The sequence below is a fragment of the Eleginops maclovinus genome, chromosome 2 (assembly GCF_036324505.1).
Source record: "Eleginops maclovinus isolate JMC-PN-2008 ecotype Puerto Natales chromosome 2, JC_Emac_rtc_rv5, whole genome shotgun sequence".
Taxonomy (NCBI): Eukaryota; Metazoa; Chordata; class Actinopteri; order Perciformes; family Eleginopidae; genus Eleginops; species Eleginops maclovinus.
The window spans coordinates 25,477,758-25,498,156 of record NC_086350.1 but is presented as its reverse complement, the minus strand read 5'-3'; the positions used below and the strand labels follow the sequence as shown (position 1 = coordinate 25,498,156).

General features: G+C 40.0%; 1 protein-coding gene across 1 annotated transcript in view; it reads left to right on the top strand.

The window, feature by feature from the left end:
- The first annotated feature begins 764 nt into the window (after positions 1-764).
- Positions 765-20,399, top strand: part of lrp5 (low density lipoprotein receptor-related protein 5) — a 64,894-nt gene continuing 45,259 nt past the window's right edge. The window contains 7 exon segments of the mRNA XM_063903363.1: positions 765-1,004; positions 10,089-10,289; positions 10,405-10,621; positions 13,724-13,792; positions 13,959-14,087; positions 18,057-18,253; positions 18,414-18,545. Coding sequence (XP_063759433.1) covers positions 917-1,004; positions 10,089-10,289; positions 10,405-10,621; positions 13,724-13,792; positions 13,959-14,087; positions 18,057-18,253; positions 18,414-18,545 — 1,033 coding nt within the window. The 5' untranslated portion in view covers positions 765-916.

Here is a 20,399-nt window from a genome sequence, read left to right as displayed (position 1 = left end):
ACCTGACTTGACCCATTGAACCTTTTCGAGAAATCAAAATCAGACAGTTACAGAGGAAAAGAGAAGTTCAATAAAAGGCTTAGTAGGGGAAAAGCGAAGTTCAGTTAGAGGTTACTAGTGGAAACAGAAGTTAGAGGCTACAACAGAAATGGTAGAAGCGGAAGATCGAACCCGAAAAGTGTTACGTCTTATCGCTAACTCACTAGATATCCATCTTTTTGTTGACATTGTTCTGATTTACACAATACACCTAAACATCTCAATGATATTTATTTGTATAGCATTTGATATCAAGGTATTCCAAAAGTAACCGATAGTAATATGACTGTAATGATAGGATACTTAGATGAAATTACTGATTACATTTGAAAGACGTAGCCAAATTAGTAATTGTAAAGAAGTACATTTGAAAGAAAGCCCCCCAATCCGGTACACAAACATATTCAAATAAATAGGCTATATAGATATAAAATTAACTGTTGAATTGTTGTTTCATTATATACTTGAACAATTATCTGTAGAGCTGTTTCTTACTGCAGAGCAAGGTTTTTTTTAACCTAAAGAACAGCCTTCATTTTTCATCAAATACACAGATATAACATTAACACAAAAGTCAAATTAGCGAAATAATATAAATCTGGCTGCCTCGTGTTGGATGACGTCACACCACGTCCGCCTGCCCTTTTCTCTTCGTGCACGAGCTCGACAGTCCAAAGTATAAAGTAGCGCGAGCGCATTAAACGGGGAAAAAAAGTATAGTCGACAGAGAGGAGCTCACACACACTCACTCACACACGCACATACACGCATGCAGACCAGACACGTATCTGCTTCCACAGAGGAACACCGGCCGATGTGTGAACACAAGCTTTACAACTTAATTAAGGAGTAAATATCCGAAAATGGAGCGGGAGTTATGGATTTAACGCGAAGGGGACTTGAAATGGGCGGTCTGCCGCTGCTGCTGCTGCTGCTGTGGAGCTGCCTGCTGTCGGCGGTTGACGGTACGTTGACTTTTTGTTCACAACACGGATCCTTAGGGAACAAGGACAAATGATAAGAACATAGTAGTAACCCCAACATGCAGCCATCAGTTGTCTCTGTGCGCTCCGCTCCCTGTAATGGTCCCCACATTGAGACGAACTCGCTCCGATTCCTTGTCTGGAAGTTGAGGTTTTTATGTCCCAAGGGTACAACAACACAATGAAAGTGTCTAAACTGTGCGTCGGTGTGTGCGGCGCCCTGGAGGATAACCACGGTGTAACTAAAGTGTTCCTCATGATTTGTACAACCTTTGTAATACACACTTGATGTATTGGAGCAGAAATGAAGTTTGGAGGCAGCCTGGGCTATTTTCTCGGGCCTCGGCAGCTCCAGCCATTCCTGCTTGGTGTCGGGTGTCACGCAGACTTTCTGCTTTGATAGTGAAAAAGAAGCCGGAATGTCTTATTGGCAGAGAAAAGGCTGCTGGACACGCTAAATATGTCCTCCCTTTTAGGTCAGGGTCTTTATAAGCCTTACTTTCTCCACTGACGGGTTTGTGGTCCTACTATTTAATCTCAAAGTGTCCAGCCAGAGGCGGAGCTTAGCTTCCTCTCTTATGGATGCAAGGCATTACATCAAGTCTTTAAGGCTAGAATCAGAATTTTGAGGGACTTATACTTTACTTGAGTATTTAAATCTTTTGTTCATTTGTACTTCGACCTCACTACAATTCAGTGGTATATCTTGTACTTTAACTCCACTACATTCACTTAATACCTTTAGTTACTTTAGAAAGAGTACTCAGATGTTGTACTAGAGTAAAAGTAGAAGTGCTCAGATCTTGTTCTAGAGTAAAGTAGAAGTGCTCAGATCTTGTTCTTGAGTAAAGTAGAAGTACCAGAGTGTAGGAATGGTAAGTAAAAGTCCTGCATTCAAAATGTTCCTCCAGTAAAGTAGAAAGTACTCTCATCTAAATGTACTTAAAGTAGCGACAGTAAAAGTAGTCATTGTTTGATTGGTCCATTTCAGAATAATGTCTCTGATATGTTTTATAATGATTGATCATTAAAGTGTTCTCAGAGCTGGTAAAGGTGCAGCTAGTTTGAATGGCTTTGTATACTGCAGGGTAGCTGCTGAGTTTACTGCAGGTGAACTAGCGTGTAATAGTTCACATCGTTAAACAAAATCAACAAAGTAACTTAAGGTACTAAATAAATGTAGCGGAGTAAAGGTAATGGAGTAATGGTGCACAATTGACCAATTGTCGGGGGTAGTATTAGTATAGAGTAGCAAGTCCCTCAAAATTGTACTTGAGTAAATTCACCTAGCTACATTTAAGTCTCATATTTTACGCTCTGATGGACAATATGGTGTCCTGTAAAGAGGCAGCTAATAACCTCAAATCCAGGTGAGGAGAATCTTACATTATCCACAAAACACATAATGTGTGTCTGCCCTTTCGATGCTATTCCCTCAGTTAACTGTCAGCATTGTTTCAGTGTGAAACTAGTCTTCATCATGGTGCACATCAGCAGTTTGATGACACATCAGTTTTACCGCCTCTCATATATGTTATATGCAAAGCATTTTATAGAGTCAGCTGGATGAGTATACAATTCAATTTAATTTATTCAAAAACACTATAAAAATACAAGTGCAATCATAAGCCATAGTGAAGATATGTGAAGTGGGACACCCCAGTAAGTTATATGAAGCTTTAGAAAAGAGACCCAGACACTAAACAGAACGCATTTACCATAATAACTACTGGAAAGAGTACATGTATTATACAAAAACATAACACATAAAAAAAACCCTAACACTAACTTAATATCCCCAAAAATGTAGGTTTACCCAATGGTGCGACCTTGTTAATCATGGTGTATGTAAAGTATGAAGAAAGAACAAAGGAAATGTGTCTGTGCCAGTGAGCTGCTGTAGCACCCACACACACATGAAGACATTTTTATAGAAACACTCTTGGACATAATCAATTCACACATCTCGTTCTGTCAGGGATCACCAAGTGCCTGGGTGATGGGTTCTCATTTTCAAAAGGAAATTGGAAATGTTCTTTCTCCTTGTTATACCCTTTGCCATTAGATGAGTTTTTTTTACAGACATATTGGAAAACTGCGTGGTGCTGAAAGCTGCTCAGTTTATTAATCCTCTCCCTTTATCTCTTTTTAAACAGATATTCCCTTTGAGTGGTTTATTTAGATTGCTGCTTTTACTTTTATTTCAAGGATATTTTTGTTTATATAATTTGCTTTAAAACGTTATCAGTTATCAATGATTTACAAAGCATCATAACCAGTATAGGCTACAGTACTGGTGAACTCTGTTCAACCTCCATCCCCTCTTCAAAACAACATGACCCTGATGAACTTTGAATCAAGTCAAGTTTTATTTAAATAGAGTAATATCACAAACCACAAATGTGTATCTGCATTATGTGCAACAACAAGTAAATCTCACAAACAGGACCACAACATTATTTAAACAATGTAAACAGGTGTAAAGACTGGATCTAGGAGGACATCAAGCTAGTTTCAGCAACCCCCAAACACACATTAAACAGGCTTTACTGTAAAAGCACAGGGACCAAGGCCCCTAAAAAAGGAGATGGCCCTACCTACAAAGCACCTCACATCATTTTCATTTAATAGGCCAAGTTCTTTTAAATAGATTGTTGTACAAAATGTGTCAGCGCAACATTTTTTTTTTGTTGATGTTTGGATCCTCCCCAGAGCTGAAAATGTAGTCTTCTCCAGGGACACGGTGTCTCACATGTATCTATAGATAGAATGATCACAGTGTGTGTATGCAATGCCTGCCTGTTGACATCTTGTCCGGATTTGGTGACTTTTTAATCATTATTTCCAGAGATACTGTACATGCGATCAGGCAGGCTCTGGATAAGCCTACATGTTCACTATATTGTGGTTTTAGAAGAAGAGAAGAACAACTCATTTTGCATTTGCATATGTTTATACAACCATCCATTTCAGAAAGTGGGCATTATAAAGTAATGAGAAAACATGTTTGGCTTTGTTCTAAATCGGGTTGGGGCATATCAAAAACCTTTTTTCTGGGTTTGTACTTCTACTATATTGCCATGACAACAGGCAGCAAAGCCTGATAGCTCTTTTTGATCATTGGGAACATGGTAATTAAAATGTTTGTCTGTCAAATCAGTTGATGCTCAAGTTTGACTCAAACAGGGCACAGAAAACTGACCTGCGTATGAATCAGTTGAAGTGAAGTCCTGCGTTTGGCACTGCGGTGACCACATGTACACACACTTAACACCCACTGGCCAAAAATACCAAAGAAGTGTCAGTACACTGCAAGACAAACTTCACAGGAGTGTGTGTGAGCGAGCGTGTGTGCCTGTGTTTGGGTGGATCCCTTTTGAAAATCAGGAACAGTATTGGCACCAATATTAAATCACTTTACATTACACTGGTAATGCAAACAATCTTAAATATAATTTCCATATAATTTGACACTGATGAAGAAATTGGAAATGGAAGGAAAACCACTCACGCATAAGAAGTCATTTATTAAAAGTTAAAAGTTGATAAAGTAGTTCTATCATGTTTGAAAGTTAAAAGTAACTATTAACTATGATGGTTTATTAAAGTAAGAAGTAAAAAGTGTAACATTTTGTCTATATTTGAATGTAGTGGAGTAGAAGTACACAGTAACATGAAATGGAAATACTCAAGTTAAGTATAAAAGTGTCAAAATAATACTTAGGTCACTAGTTGAGTAAATGTAGTTACATTCCACCGCTGGTGAGGAGGGACTGGCATATATCAGAGGACATTATCTTGGGTTTTATAAAACTCTGACAGTTTTCACCAATTTACAGACAGGAGAAATAATCATTAATAGAGAAAATAATCAACAATGAAAATAATAGGCTGTTTTTTTCCCCAACAGAAATCTTATACTCTCAGTAAGATACTGCCTACATTTCTTGATTAACAAATTGTGGGAGCCACATTTATAATCAAAGCTGTTTTTTTTAAACTTGTAATCCTGTGTAAAAGGCCACTGCCCTGCCGAACAGCAAATGTATTCTTTAAAAAACAAATGTCTCAACATACATCATATATTTTGACACTAAAAAAGTGAGTAACTATAGGCTGTTGTAGTTTATAATATGCCATAACATTGTAATAAATGTCCATCACACATTCCTTAGTCTTAAAATAAATGGTGTCTTTACCATGGTTAAGTCTTACATTGTTTTACTTGGAAAATATAGTTTAAAAACATGAATTGCTTGGGAAAAAGCTTTTTAGAAATCAATAATCCTCTTTTAGTCCCACAGTGTGGAAATGACAGTGATTTAGAAAAGGGAACAGTGCAGATACACAAGCAAAAATAGAATTAGTACACTTACATATTAAACACATAGGTACAAGTAGACATTCATGGTTAGAAGTAGCAATACAAAGAAAGGTGCTACACTGTTGAATTATCAGCCATTAAAACATTTTAATAAATGGTAGAAAAAGTGTATATTGCACAAACAATTGATTGTCTTTTTAACTACGGTGTAACAGTCTGAGGTCAGGAAGTGGCAGCCAGTAATGATACAAATAGATGATGGAATAACGAACACTCTGCCCTTGTGCAAACATGTAATTTACCGTATCTTACTCACTACTTTATCTCCTTTCGAGCAACATCCTGAACATGACTTCACTTGGTTGACGGTGTTGACGGTGCCTCTGTATGCTCATGCTTCAAAGAGACAGGTCAGCTGAATGCTCGTTACCATTACTAAATTATAACAACACCTAAACGAAACTCTTTATAAAATAAAAAGCAGTTACGGATAAAAGCTGCTCTTTTTTTCTCTAAAGCAGACAAAGAGCAGCGATACGTTCAGACATAGCTATTTTGTTATTACTAAAAAAGTATTGGTTGATTGCCATTTCCACTTTTTGGCTGGGGGATCTTCTATTTGGGTGGGCCACGCAAAAGAACTCTTAGCGCAGCCAACCTGAGTATTCTCTCTCTCACTGCTGGGAACAGCCAATCGGTGATTTCCACACTCTGCTCCTTTAGCCAGCACTATATGGACCGCTGCATTCAGTGCATTCAGGCTTCATACACTGAGGCTGTTCTTTTGTCTGGATGGAGGCACACTCGACACTCAACAAAACAGGGCGAGACCTGACGGAGGTCGACTGAGAACAGAGCAGCTCTTAGCACTTTCTACCCATTTTGCTTTTTTACTCATCAGGAAATGTAGTAATACTTCTTGTGAAACAACCTCTGCTTCTGTTTTACCACTCATTTGCTCATAAATTACGGTCTAAAATTGGGAGAAATCCTGTTGCATGAATATTGAGATTTAATACCTACAGATAAATAAGATGCTTAAACATTTTGTTGGTAAGCTCGTGGCAGGAAGCGTAATTGTGCAAATTTGAGTGGCTGAAGGTGAGGAGGAGAGATTTGGTGACTGAGTGAAGAGAAAAAGGAGTAAGAAAAAAATGAATATGTTTTCCTGTTGGTGTTACTGTGGTGTGAACCTCCAGTAGCGTCTCTGCTCTTTAGCTTTCAAACAAACCCGATAGAAAGAGAAGAAAAAGACAGGTATGACATTAAAATATGCCGAGGGAAGGGAGGGAGAAGGAGAGAGGCAGGACAAAGGGAGACGGAGAGGAGAGAGGGAGAAATGGGACTGGGGAAGCAGAGGTGGAAAGAGAGAGGAAGTCTGTGGCAATCTACCTTGATTTCTCTAGGGTCCCCCCCCCTCCACACACACACACACACACACAGTTGGACGGGCACAGGCTGCATAAATATGCTCCCTGCGCCCGTCCAACACATTTTTCTTGTCCCAACTGGGGAGGTGTGAAGAAAATCTCTTCCTTCCTTGCAACCATACACACACACACACGCACGCACGCACACATGGGGTTCTGTTAAGATGGACTCTGATAAGATGTAAAGTGAGGGAACCTGTTGGCTTACTCCAAGCAGAACAAAGCAGGAGAATTGGTGTGTGTGTGTGTGTGTGTGTGTGTGTGTGTGTGTGTGTGTGTGTGTGTGTGTGTGTGTGTGTGTGTGTGTGTGTGTGAGTGTGTGAGTGTGTGCACAGAAAGGGGTGCAGCAGTGCATTGCCTACGCTTTAGAAAGTTCTTTTGGGACCCTTCTTCTTTTCAAGCTGCCACCTCAGTAGGCTATGACCTCCTCCCCCCAAACACGCGCGCACACGCACGCACGCACGCACGCACACACACACACACACACACACACACACACACACACACACACACACACACAGAGGCTGTAGGCACGTCTCCCCCCTCGTACTTCGATTGTTAATCCCATTGACATACTCAAATGTAGTTTTTTGGTCTCTTCTTTTGTGTTGTGTTGCACCCATGTGCTCACACACAAACACACACACGCACTCACACACACACATACATCACACAGTGCCAGGTGCAGTGAAGTCATTTGTTTTTACTCACATTTATATTTCACAACATTTAATTGCTGTTAGTTGGTTTAGCTGAAATGTTTTGCGTATTTTCTATTTATTATATCTATTTAACAACCAATGTTGGTTCAAATAATAATCAGATGTAGTAATTACTTTAATAATGAGCAGGAAGTTAAAAGGCCAGTCACAGGGTTTCTTACACAGAAAATCGACGTAAAGACAAACATGTAAATCCCCCGCACATTTGCAGTGGGAGGTCATGTCCTGAAGGGTCTGATATCTGATCCTTTCTGTTTGTGGGGACAAACATGTGTATGTATTCCATGAGTGCAATGTTTGGATCCAGCAGTCTGGGCTTTTCCTCTCTGTCACCAGGAAACCCCAGCTGGCCCAAGGAGGCAAGCCAGCACTAATCCTCAGTGGAGCGTCTCTGTTAGGCCAGAGGTGACCTTAAGGGCCCCCCAGTGTGTGGACTGCCCCCTCTCTGATTTTCTGACATTCATTTTGATCTGTCAGTTCTTATGGACTGTTGCTCTGTTCATAGATCAGGATGTTCATTTGTTTTGTGTAGCTGCGTGATTGTGCTGCAATTGTGTTGGTTTAGTAGGTGGATCTTACCTCCATGGTGTCTGTAAGTAAGATAAGTGTCCCTCATGTTTGATGGCACACTTACTTGATTTATCTGATCATTTTCTTGATGAATTGTTTTTTCTTTAACACTGAACTGAAAAATGCCTATCACCATGTCCTCGAGCACAGGGTAGCTTAATTAAATGTATATTTTGTACGAACAAAACCCAAAATATACAGTACAGCAAGTAAGACCTAGAAAACCTGCAGTTTTTTACATTTAAGTGCCAGTAACATCAATGTGTTTTTAAAAAATATATTTTGTTTGAAATGTGTAAGACTACTATTTTAAAACAACTTTTTTACAATACCCAAGACATGTTCTTTCTGTCAACTAATGGACAATATGTTTTTCAGTAGTGAGGAACTCTACTGAAGGGAGTAACAGAATTCCTGAAAAAATGTAATGAGCTGAAAGGAAAGAAATTACATTGACAATTTAAATTCAATGAGGTAAAGTGAGTACAGCATATATAAAAGTTTCGGGTCTTACAAAAGGTATAAGAGAGTGGAATCTGGTTATATAAAAAACTGTGGAGGGTTATAGCTGTTGGCAGGACATATTGTCTGCATGGGTCCCTGTAACAGTGGAGCTGAATCAGTGTTAGAAGAAGAGCTCTGCTGTTTGTCCAGTAGCTGATGATAGTTTGAATTATCCATAATGCATTACAGTTTATTCAGTTTCCTCTTCTTCCTCAAAACTCCAGAACTGTCCGGTTTGAAGCCGATGACCGGCCCAGTCAACAAAACCTTCCTCTCCTTCTCCCGTTCATCACATATACACTGCATAACCCCTCTTTTATTGTTCAATCAGTGATTCATTAATTCAACCCAGTGTTATGTTTTAATGACCTGGTGTTGTTTTAGGGCAGCATCACAGTGACAGGGGCGGTGTGTCTTAATGCTGAGGGATTACAGTAGACATGTTGTGCCAAACCACAGCGCAGCAGCTCTGCCACCCTGCCAGGCCAAAACCACAAGCCTCCCCAGAGGCCCTGCTCTGTGTGACAGCTACTACAACACACACACACACACACACACACACACACACACACACACACACACACACACACACACACACACACACACACACACACACACACACACACACACACACACACACACTCACTCAGTAATGGAATCTGGGCCCTGACATATACATACTTTGCAGGCATTATGTCGGGGTACACATTTTTGCTTTCCTGCCATGTTGATTAGTAGACGTTAACATTTCCCATACGTGTCGTCCAACTTTGTTTTTTTTAAAGTTTACGAAGCATTTCTAGAACAGAAATATTATTGTAAAACTTGTTTGTGCTTACAAAATGTATTTTTCTCTTTTCGCTGCTGATTGTTGCCAGATGGCAAACATGTTAGAGGTTTTATGTTGTTGAGCTTTGTTCTGGGGATGTACCGTCCAACTTTGTCTGTTCTTTCACTGTTGCTACAACACCAACAGCATGAGGGTCAGCAGAACACACTGTGCTGTCTGAAGGTGCTTCAGTGGAAATGGAAATGCTGGTTCCCTGCACCGTTGCTGGATGCATAGTACCACCCACACTGCCATGTTTGTTTGTGAGATGCAGCCTTAGGAATGTAACATACATGACAAGCTGACAAATTCCAATATAGCAAACCAATCATTCATTTGCCCCTGATGTCAGTAAAGGAAACACATTAAACACAAGACAAATAATTAATTGTTTAGCTTTGCCATCCTCATAAGAATTAAGTTAAGGTTGGGACAGTTTTAGAAACTGTAAAGTGTGTGATAAAAAGGTCTTTAAATAGCTTATCTTTTATCAAGCAGGGCACCAAGTGTCATTCCTTTCAGCCACTGGGGAATTCCACAGTGTTCCATGAATGGCCCCCACACAAAAATTCAAAAGCCCTCTGGATGAGAATTTAAAACGCATACTTTGGGGTTAAGAAAATGTTTATATATTAATGACTTTAAGCCAATGTGTTACTTAATCCTTTTTTTAAATCTCTCTTTCAGGCTCACCTCTCCTCCTGTTTGCCAACCGGCGTGACGTGCGACTGGTCGATGCCGAGGGCGTGCGGGGCGAGTCGGCCATCGTTGTAAGTGACCTCGAGGACGCAGCAGCAGTGGACTTCCTGTATTCTGATGGCCTGATATTTTGGACGGATGTCAGTGAAGAGGCTATCAAACAGACACACTGGAATCAGTCATCAAACTGTAAGACTGCATACTATTTCCTGAGTGTTTATTAAGCCCTTATTCTGTGGCTGTGATAAAGAATGCTTCCCTACTCCTGTTACCATCTCACACTGTGTATGTTCTATGGTCGCAGCCCTCAAAGAGGCACTGGGAACTGGGCAGACTGTGGTAGTGTCGGGGTTGGACAGTCCTGATGGGCTGGCCTGTGACTGGTTGGGTAGAAAGCTCTACTGGACAGACTCGGAGACCAATCGTATCGAAGTGGCCAACCTGGACGGCACCTCCAGGAAGGTCCTGTTCTGGATGGACTTGGACCAGCCCAGGGCAATCGCTCTGAACCCCGCTCAACGGTAACACCTTTTACTTGTGGTTATAAAGATATTAAAGATTACAGGGGAAATATTAGGTTTCACATTTACTTTGGCCAAAGAAACAGAAGGTACTGAGAGAGCAAGAATGACGAGATTTAGGGTCTTCTTAGGGTAAGGGCCGGCAAAATCAAGGAAGGGCCAGATTTTGTTGTCCAGAGTATTTCCAGGAAGAGTGAACACTTCTGACCGTGACAAACTCCAGTTGACGTAAGGATAAAGACAAAAGCTTAATGAGGTGTCTTAAAAGTGTCCTTTAGATTGTTTATTAAAGGAAAAGTCACTTTCTTTATCAGCTATTGTATGTTTTTAAGAGACTATCAGAGAAAAAATACTCTTAGTCTATAAATAAAAGTCTTAAAATATATTAGCAATACAGTTTATATCCCAGGTAGTGTAGCGTACATGAGCTGGAGGCGCAGGGTGCACTAACAGTGAGATATAAGAATGAATAAAGCCGATGTTTGAAGAGACGGCCTGTTCTGCAGAGTGTCCTGTCTCCATGGTTTCCCCTCTCACTGACCTCCCTTCTCTCTTACACGCTACTCGTTGGATCAGGGCTCCTCAGACAGTAGATTTACTGTTGTGGGTTTATTGAGTCCTGTTAGGATACAGTACAGCAGAGTGACTTATGATTGTGTTTGAACATACTTTGCATGTTGGTTTGGGGGTACAGTAGTCTCCAACCACAACTCTGAACTGAAACCAGAGGTTCAATAAGTCCACAGACCTGATGTACTAAATACTTTCCCAAACTACAATTAAACACTGTCTTTTTTCCTGTATTACTCAAGCTTCATAAATCCATCACATTGTAAACAGACTGAATACCATGTCAGCTCGAGTAGCATTGGGACTCCATAACTTACATGTCTATAGATTACGATAACCACTGGGTGTGTCTGTGTTTGGAAAGTAACTTTGACAGCCCTGACCAATTTGGATATGACTTTTGGTAAGCTTGAAAATAGCATACAGTTAGTTTAACAAGCTTATATTAGATGTAGAAAATAGGTCAGTGCTATATGAAATTGAATCATTGATAATAATTCATAATTGATTTGGATAATTTGGCCACAAATAAGTTACATCAAAGCCAAATTATCCAAATCAATAGCAATTATGAAGCCAAAGACCTAATAAATCAAGCTTCCTTGTGTATGCTGTACTGCTCCTTCATACTCCCACACATGATGTACTGTGTGGAGGTTTGGGGGAACACATATAAAACAAATACACATCCAAACTTTATCTTGCAAAATTATACATAAAAGTACAAACATAGAACCAACAAATCGATTATTTATCAATCTAACAGTACTAAAAAAGACCTGGTCGACTTTAAAACTATTCAAATTATGTTCAAAGCTGCAAATCAACAACTGCCTCATAGTATTCGGGGAATGTTCACACTGAGAGAAAACAAACACATGCTGAGAGGAAACTGCATTTTCAAAAAAAGATGTTCATCTGTGGAACAACTAATGATGAGCTGAAATACTGCGCAACGTTATTTAAACTCAAATAACGATAAATGGTTATGCGCAGGACTCATGATTTCAAGGTTCTTTTTTGTCTTTGACGTTTTTTATGATCTTTTTTTGGGGTTTACAAAGTAAAGATTATTTGACTGTTATAATTATAAATATTATGTTATTATTTTTGATTTGTACAAAGAGATGAATTTTGTTTATTTTTTAAAAACGAGGCAAATATCACGACCGCTGACGACCATTTACTGAACTCTGGATGAATTCGATTAGCAATGTTAGAGGGGGTAGGACTAGAAACGTTTTTATGCTTGTTCTTGCCCCTTTTGACATTAACTTAATTATTAATACTAAAAAGTGTATATATATATATATATATATATATATATATCTTTGTTAACATGTTCAATAAATTGACTTTTAAAAAAAAATCATCTGCAAAAAGGTGAACATGAACATGAACAGTGGCAACGATGATATAATACAGTAAAGCCAGGTCAGAAACACTTACATTAAATGAGCTGAAGTGCAGTGAGGCGGTTCTTTGGTCAGTTATTTTAGTTGTCTTCAAATGAGTATAAAATGTGTTCAATTTAAATGTGGTAAATTCAGCTAAAGTTGAAAATGTTAAGTTCAAAAGAGTGTAATTCACTTTTTTCATTGTAAACATTGCAGTGACAAATACAAGCACACGAATGAATCACTCAAATACAAGAAGACACTTCTTCTCCTTCTCTTCCTCCTACCCTTTCTCTGGTTTCCTGCTCTGTAATTGTCGTGTCCACATTGCCGGCCAAAAGAATGCAGATCACATTCATTCTGAAACTGTAGGTACACACATATAACTCATAAATAAGTTCAAACCAATAAGTATTGGTTGTGTTATAGGCTATTTTATTGGGCTTTCACTTTAAACTCAACCAGAGCAGAGCCATGTATGTCATGTTACTGAACTGTAGATAAGAGTGATGGAATAGAACTTATTTCTATTTATATCTTTTGAAAAAAATGTATTTATGAATTTTTCATTTTTTTCATTAACATAGTTACAAGACACGACACAAACTTAAATCAAAAATGAGAAAAACAGGCAAAGGCAAGACACAAGATAAATAAATAAAACAATAAAAAAAGATCAAATAAAAGCAAAAACTCTTTTGGTATTTTTCTTATGAAATGCATTTAGCATAATTTCTTAAAATGCCTTATTTTACTTATTGGCGATGTTAACATATTTTAGCAAATAAATCTTCCCCAAACAAGGCCTGGAAATAAAATGAGTCAAGATGATATTTAACAGAAACGGAAATGGAGAGTAAAACAATGGAAACCTTGAAAAAAGAAAGAAAACACCAATTCAAAACCAATGTCCATTCAGCATCACCCAGGCATATTGGGCTTTAACTGTGTAAGCCTTACTCTTTTACATCAGAATGGTTTAATATGGCTGTGAGGAGCAGAAGGAGAGGAAGTCAGCTTGCTTTATAGGCAGTATAGTGAGGAGCTGTCCAGTGATCACTGATCAGTATCGGACATCCACCAGTAAACTCAAGTTCCAGTTTGTTTTTTAACATATTTCTTTGTTTTCCTCCAGCTATATGTACTGGACAGACTGGGGAGAGGAGCCAAGGATAGAGCGTGCTGGAATGGACGGCAGCAACAGGTAATGTACCTTTTTAAAACCCTGAACCAAGCCAACTGGACTCACAGTAATACGTTTAAAGTAGAGTATCCCCAGTGCAGCCAGATTTATAGAAACAATTCTACAAGAACATCCCAAAATGAAAGCAGCAGTGGACTGACCTTTTCATGTCCTCTGTCTCCAACAGGAAGGTTATTGTGGTGACTGAGATATACTGGCCCAACGGTCTGACCATAGACCTGGTGGAACAGAAGCTGTACTGGGCAGACGCCAAACTCAGCTTCATTCACAGAGCGAACCTGGACGGATCAGCACGGTAAGCCCTCTGTGTGTGTGTGTGTGTGTGTGGGGGGTCTTGGTCTTGGAACCAGAGGGTTGCCAGTTCAAGTCCCAGAGTGGACTGCATACAAAAAGGGGACTGGTACATTGGGAGGAGACATTTTTTCCCTGGAAACCTGCCGTGGCGTTTGAATCCTTACCTAAATTATTTTTCATTGGTAGGATTATAATTAATTTCCTCCAATATTTTAAACTCAAGGTATCCTAAACCTATTTTGAGGGCCGGCTGTGGCTCAGGAGGTATATGGGTGCCCCAAATGGAAAGGTATAACGTTTTTTATTTGAAGACGAACAAGGGCTTGTGTCTACATAGCGCCCACAAAACAAATAATGAAATTCAACAGAAAAATGGGGGGAAATATTCAGAAGCATTTTTTTGTATTATGAATTGCTGGCAGGAGACTCTGTCCAGCGCCCTGCCAAAAAAGGAACTATCTGGACACTATGTAAGAGCATGTAACTGTCATTGTGTTTGCTGTACTGTTGACCCGGGGACAAACCAGGGGGGCAAAATAGAGGAAAATACAGAGATTTCACAAGTGGAGCTGTGTCGATGACATTTAGAGCACTTAATTTAATCTTTAACTTTGGATGGCTTTCTGTTTGACCTCTCATGGTCAGCTTTTGCTGTGGGGGGGATACCCCAACACCATTTTCCACCACCATCTCACCTGAGGTCCAGTCTTGGCACATGACTAAAGATAAACCTGTAACTATGGCTCTCGATTGACAGCTACTATTAACGGACAGACTTACATCGCCTTTTGGATTAAGATGGAAATAAAATGACCTCGAGGTGTTACAGTTTAATAATACTTTTTCAAGATCCACTATTGAAACTTTAGCAGGGTTCAGCAAAAAAGGCTTTCACCCTATTTAACTTCTTTCCAACAGAGAAAGGGAGGAGGGGAAGAGAAAAAAATCTGTACTGACAGAATGAAAGAAAATAGAGAGGGAGTGAGAGAGTTGTCCAACACAAACAGAGCTGTGGTATGGAGGCCCCAGTCAAAACACACACACAGAAACACACACTCCCTGAGCGTCCCTCTCACAGCGCAATCTTTCCTTCTTTCCTTTATTGGACTTCTTTCTTCATATCTTATCTTATCATCTTATGTGTTTCACAATGTTTCAGCTTCACCCTAGTCACATTGGCGTTGTGACTTTTAGGTGGAAATGACTTTCAGTTGGTTGAGATATTTGACTGAGGTGTTCTATTACTAGAATAAAGTAAAGGGGCGCCATAAAGGGGCACAAGGCAGAGCCAATTCTTATTTTGCTTAAAAACTGTAAAAGCTGATCACACTGTCTTATATACTACCACTAGCAGGACTTTTGTTTGCTTTTCTCCAGCTGTCTTTTTTACAGTTTTTAATTGTTGGCCGTCAACCAAGTTCCCAAAAATAGTATTAAAGGGGCCCTATTCTGCTCATTTCCAGGTTCATATTTGTACTTTGTTCATCTGCTGTCACATGTCTCCATGCTTTAATGTTCAAAAAGCTCTTTATTTTTCTCATACTGCACCCTCTGTCTGAGACCAGAGCCCAGTCTGCTCTGATTGGTTAGCTAGCCGACTCTGTTGTGATTGGTCAACCCCTCTGAGATGTCCCGCCCCATAGCCTATCACGTACAATGTGTCGGAATGCTAGCCATTGAAGTCCAAGTGTTACATAGTGATGTCACTATACTATGGAAGTAACACAGGAGTCCAGTGTAGGTGTTTCAGGCACGGGGGGAGAGAAACTCCCTCTGGAGCGAACACAGGGATTTAAGTCTATACAGACCATTTACATGCACAGAAACCTAAAGAAAACACTACAGAAAAGAGGAAACCCCAAATAGCATAATAAGGCCTCTTTAAAGCAGTACGTTTCTACACTTTATGTTTTATTCCCCCTCTTATTATTTAAGTCGGCAACACACACTGTAAAAAAAAGCAGCCTCTGCCTTCTTAGAAACATCCTAGCTAGCGTTTTTTTTCTACCTGTAGCTAATATGTTCAGCTGAAATCCAAACCAAACTTAAGTGAAAATGCTTTGCGCTGTTAAAGTAATATGGTATGCTCAGCCAGCGGCTTATTCCTGTGACAGCAGCACATTAATTCTCCCTCTTATTACTCGATTTTGCGAAAAGCAGTGTTTTTATGTAACCATGGCACATTGTTCAGCCAAGATGTGTTCAAGTACATTAGGAAGATCTGATATTCTTGGACAGAAGCTGCTCACAGAGTCACGTAAGAGACCTGTGCACATGCAGCTCAGGCATCACAGAAGAACCTCACCGCTTTAAAATGAAACTAATTTGCCATTTTTCCAATTAATATGCAAACACCAACACGTGCACAAACACCAAAAGCTGAACAGAGCTTTGAAATCTGGAGATGTTTAAATTTGCTCCTTCTTTTTTTCCTTTAACCACTGCTGGCAGCTTCCTCTGCTTTAACAGCACACACGCACACACACAGGGCTCAAATGATGATTGATGAAAGCCAGTTTCTAGTGTGTTGATATTCTAAATACAATACTCCTTTGATCCGGTGCCTAACTGCGTTTGTGTGAGTGCATTTTCCTGTAAGTGATTCTATCGTGTGTTTGAGGAAAAGAGGCACTCTCTTCTGATCAGATCTGTGACTTGCTCCAACACTTCTCTAGAATTCATGCTCTTTTTAGTCGTTTGGTCCAAAGAATCAAGAGGGGGCATACCTTCACCAGGCAGCATGATATTATAAATGTGTTATTAATAAAAGTAATACAAAAAGCTGCCGTCCACATTGCAGGAATGTGCTGTAGATAATCTGGGTCCCAGGGGAGAATCCTTAGGTTCTCCGACCTTTCCTCCACTGCCTCCTCTATACTTTCACTCATACAGAAGAAATCTAATAATCTAATGAGCAGATGGTAATGAACACATTTCAGCTCGCCAGACACGAAAAAAACATACCAATTCTTCCTGATTCCAAGATGATATGCCAACAGCTCTTTTCATTTAAATGACGGACACCTTTTACCCTTTCTTGAGCTAGACTGCTGATCAGGAAACTCACTTCTTAAGTTGTTTAATGGGCCATCATAAAGGAGTCGAAGCTTGGGCTTTAAACATTTATCTAATCCAGAACAAAGCCAACAATAGTTCTGAAAAGCTGTCATATTGTTTTTGTGTGAAGGCTGCTTGTGTTTTCTTACCTTTGGTTAAGTTAATTTAGGGTATTGAAGTAAGCATAATTTCTGTTTCGCAACTTTAGACTTTTTTAAAACAATGCCCAGCCCGAGGTGGGTTGAGTGCTGAGGCTAATCTTGTGTTGAGGCTGGGTATTGGTTTGATCATGATATTATGGCGTTGTCGTACAGCTAACCGAAGTGTCAAAGGCTGTTTGTGTTAAGCTTAAGCTGGTTACTGCCTCTGGTCTGGAAAACCTTTGGTGAGCGAGCATCTGTGTGTTTGAGGAATAGGTTTAGGCCCTTTGTTGACTGAAAACAATTCCAGATCCAATCAAGAATGAGAAAAAGTACAGTCTTATTACAATTGATGGCACATGTTGATTTTGTAAAAGTAAAACATTTTACAATCAATGGAACAAATTGTGTGTAACTACACATAATGGGTAACACCATTGGTGAAGCCAGCAAGAGTGAAATAATTAATGTTCTAACAAGAAACCCAGCCCATTGTTGCCATTTCTATAGCACCAGCTCCAAAAGCTGCTAAATCAGATGGCAACTGATGATGCGAGTGAATACAAATGATGAACTTGGCTAGTACTTTATTGGAACTGACTGAAGCATTTGGACACACTTACCATCCTGAAAAAATAAGTTGTTGTTTTTTTGTCCAAGCATCTGATTTATTGAACACATAATATAATAAGGTATACAAGACTTCCCTTCTGCAGACATGTAGCGTTTTCCACACACAACACTAACCTTCCTCTGTTCCTTTGGTCCTGCAGTGAAACTGTGGTGGAGGGCACCCTTACCCACCCTTTCGCTCTGACGCTGTCTGAAGAGACCTTATACTGGACCGACTGGCAGACCCGCTCCATCCACGCCTGCAACAAGCACCATGGAGACAAAACCAGAGAGATCCTCAGCGGGATCTATTCTCCTATGGACATCCAGGTCCTGGAGGCCTACCGACAGCCCAACAGTGAGTGGACTGTAAAATAAGATCAATATACCATCCAACATTTACATTAAAGTGGAATCATTGTTCTGTGATGATTGATGAATAATGACACAGTCACATGAGCTAACCATGTGTTCTCCTTCCCTTGTCTCCTGCTCCTTCTCTGATGGTGTGACTGCAGTCCTGACTCCCTGCAGTGACAGTAATGGAGGCTGTAGTCATCTCTGCCTGCTCTCTCCAGTGCAGCCTTTCTACAGCTGTGCCTGCCCCACTGGGGTCCAGCTTAAACCAGATGGAAAGACATGCAAACCAGGTAGGGGTCCTATTTTGTTCAGCCACTGGTAGCCCCTGTGAGAGGGCACTGCTTACAGCTTTAATCATTCATTTGTGCAGTTAATAAGGATATGGTTATTTGTCAATGGAGTTATAACTCACAAATGTTGAAAACAAAGGCAGGTGAGATATACACATTTGTGCAACATTATGTGTCACATTTTGTATTATTCAGCATACTTTTGACTGCTTAAGTGGTATGAGGTGTGTTTGGCTTTTTATAACACGTGTCAGGTGTCAGTCTATCAATATGCTAAAGCCACAATGATAGCAACAAGTACTTACTGATTCAAAGCATTTATTGGGAATAATTCATTATGAGTTTTATATAATGTGTGAGCAAATTCTTCCATTAAAGTTTTATGGCTCTGAATCTTGTTATTGATTAGTGGCTGGCTACAGTAACTAGGCTAACATCATCAATGTAATACACATTATACAACCCTTTATTTACGTGTTAGCTTAAACTGAAAAAATATACATCAGTGAGGATACTATAGTAGCATACTATGAGCCGCCACTCTGGAGAAAATTGTAAAGTTTGTGCAATTCAATCTGGCTTTGTACCAGAAATGGTGACGTCATGGTGTTGCCCTTTTCGGGCTCTTTTAGGTGGGAAAGTAAACTGGTACTTAAGTGAAAACTAGCCCCGGGACAGGACTAGAACGTAACTGATTTCAGACGAAAAGAGGTTTTACAAATGTTAAAAAACTAAAGCTCAAAAGGATTGATGAGCAGGTTAGACAGTCAGATTCCTTACATTCTATTTATACCCAGCCCTAGCCGCGGACACACAAACTGCTGCTTCTAGCCTCCATCACCTTTGTCTTTGGTGAGTCATGTAGGGATGCAGCATGGAGAGTATCAGCTTGAGAACAAATAAGACTGACCTCTCTGCTAGCAGAGTGGAACTCTAACTGACCAGCCGCCATGTTGATTCCCACGATTCTAAAACAATAGAGCCTTATTCTGCGAAAACACAACAGTGTGTTAGAGTGCGTCCGTCTGCTGGGCTATGTTATGTGAATGTATTCCATTTGAATGGAGCATGCCAGCCAATCACTTAGCCACCGTTGACAATAAAAAAAAAACAATGCTCTATTGTGTCAGCAGCTTGTGTGTGTGTGTGTATGTGTCTTTGTGTCCGTGCTCCTAATTTGTTTTGCTTGGCTGGTTAAATTGAAGGCGTTTGTTATTACGCTGGCAGTAGAGCGTGTGTGTGTGTGTGTGTGTGTGTGTGTGTGTGTGTGTGTGACTGTTTGTCAGGGGTCCCTAAGTGTCTCAGAATGAAGTGAAGCGAAGAGGAGAGTGGAATCACAGATGCTTTCCCTCCTTCCTTTCCATTCTTTCCCTTCATTTATCCCCCCTGGCCTCTGTCATTTAGGTAATGGTGGAACAACTTTCTGTGTCAAATCTGATTGGTGCCAAGGCTGAGAGATGCCAGAATGGGATTGGTTGTGAAAAAGCAGCTGGAACAAGAGAAGGAGAACATTTACAGGATTTGGAGAACTATGGGTTTTAGATATCTGAGCTATCTGACATTAGTTTAGATATTTAGATTATGTACTATGTCATTCATAATGTCAATAGCAGAAACAGTTAAAAGGGCCCTATTGTGCTTTTGGGGGGCTCCCTCTCCTGTAGTGTGTTCTATAGGTGTTTGTGGATGTAAATGGTTTGCAAATGCTAAAATCCCTGTTTTCCCTCCAGAGGTAGTTTCTCTCCCCCTCCCCTGCCTGAAACGCCCCATTGGACTCCTTTGTTTACTTCTGTAACATTATGACATCACTGTGTAGCACTTGAGCTTCGATTGGCTAGCGCTTCAGTACATTGT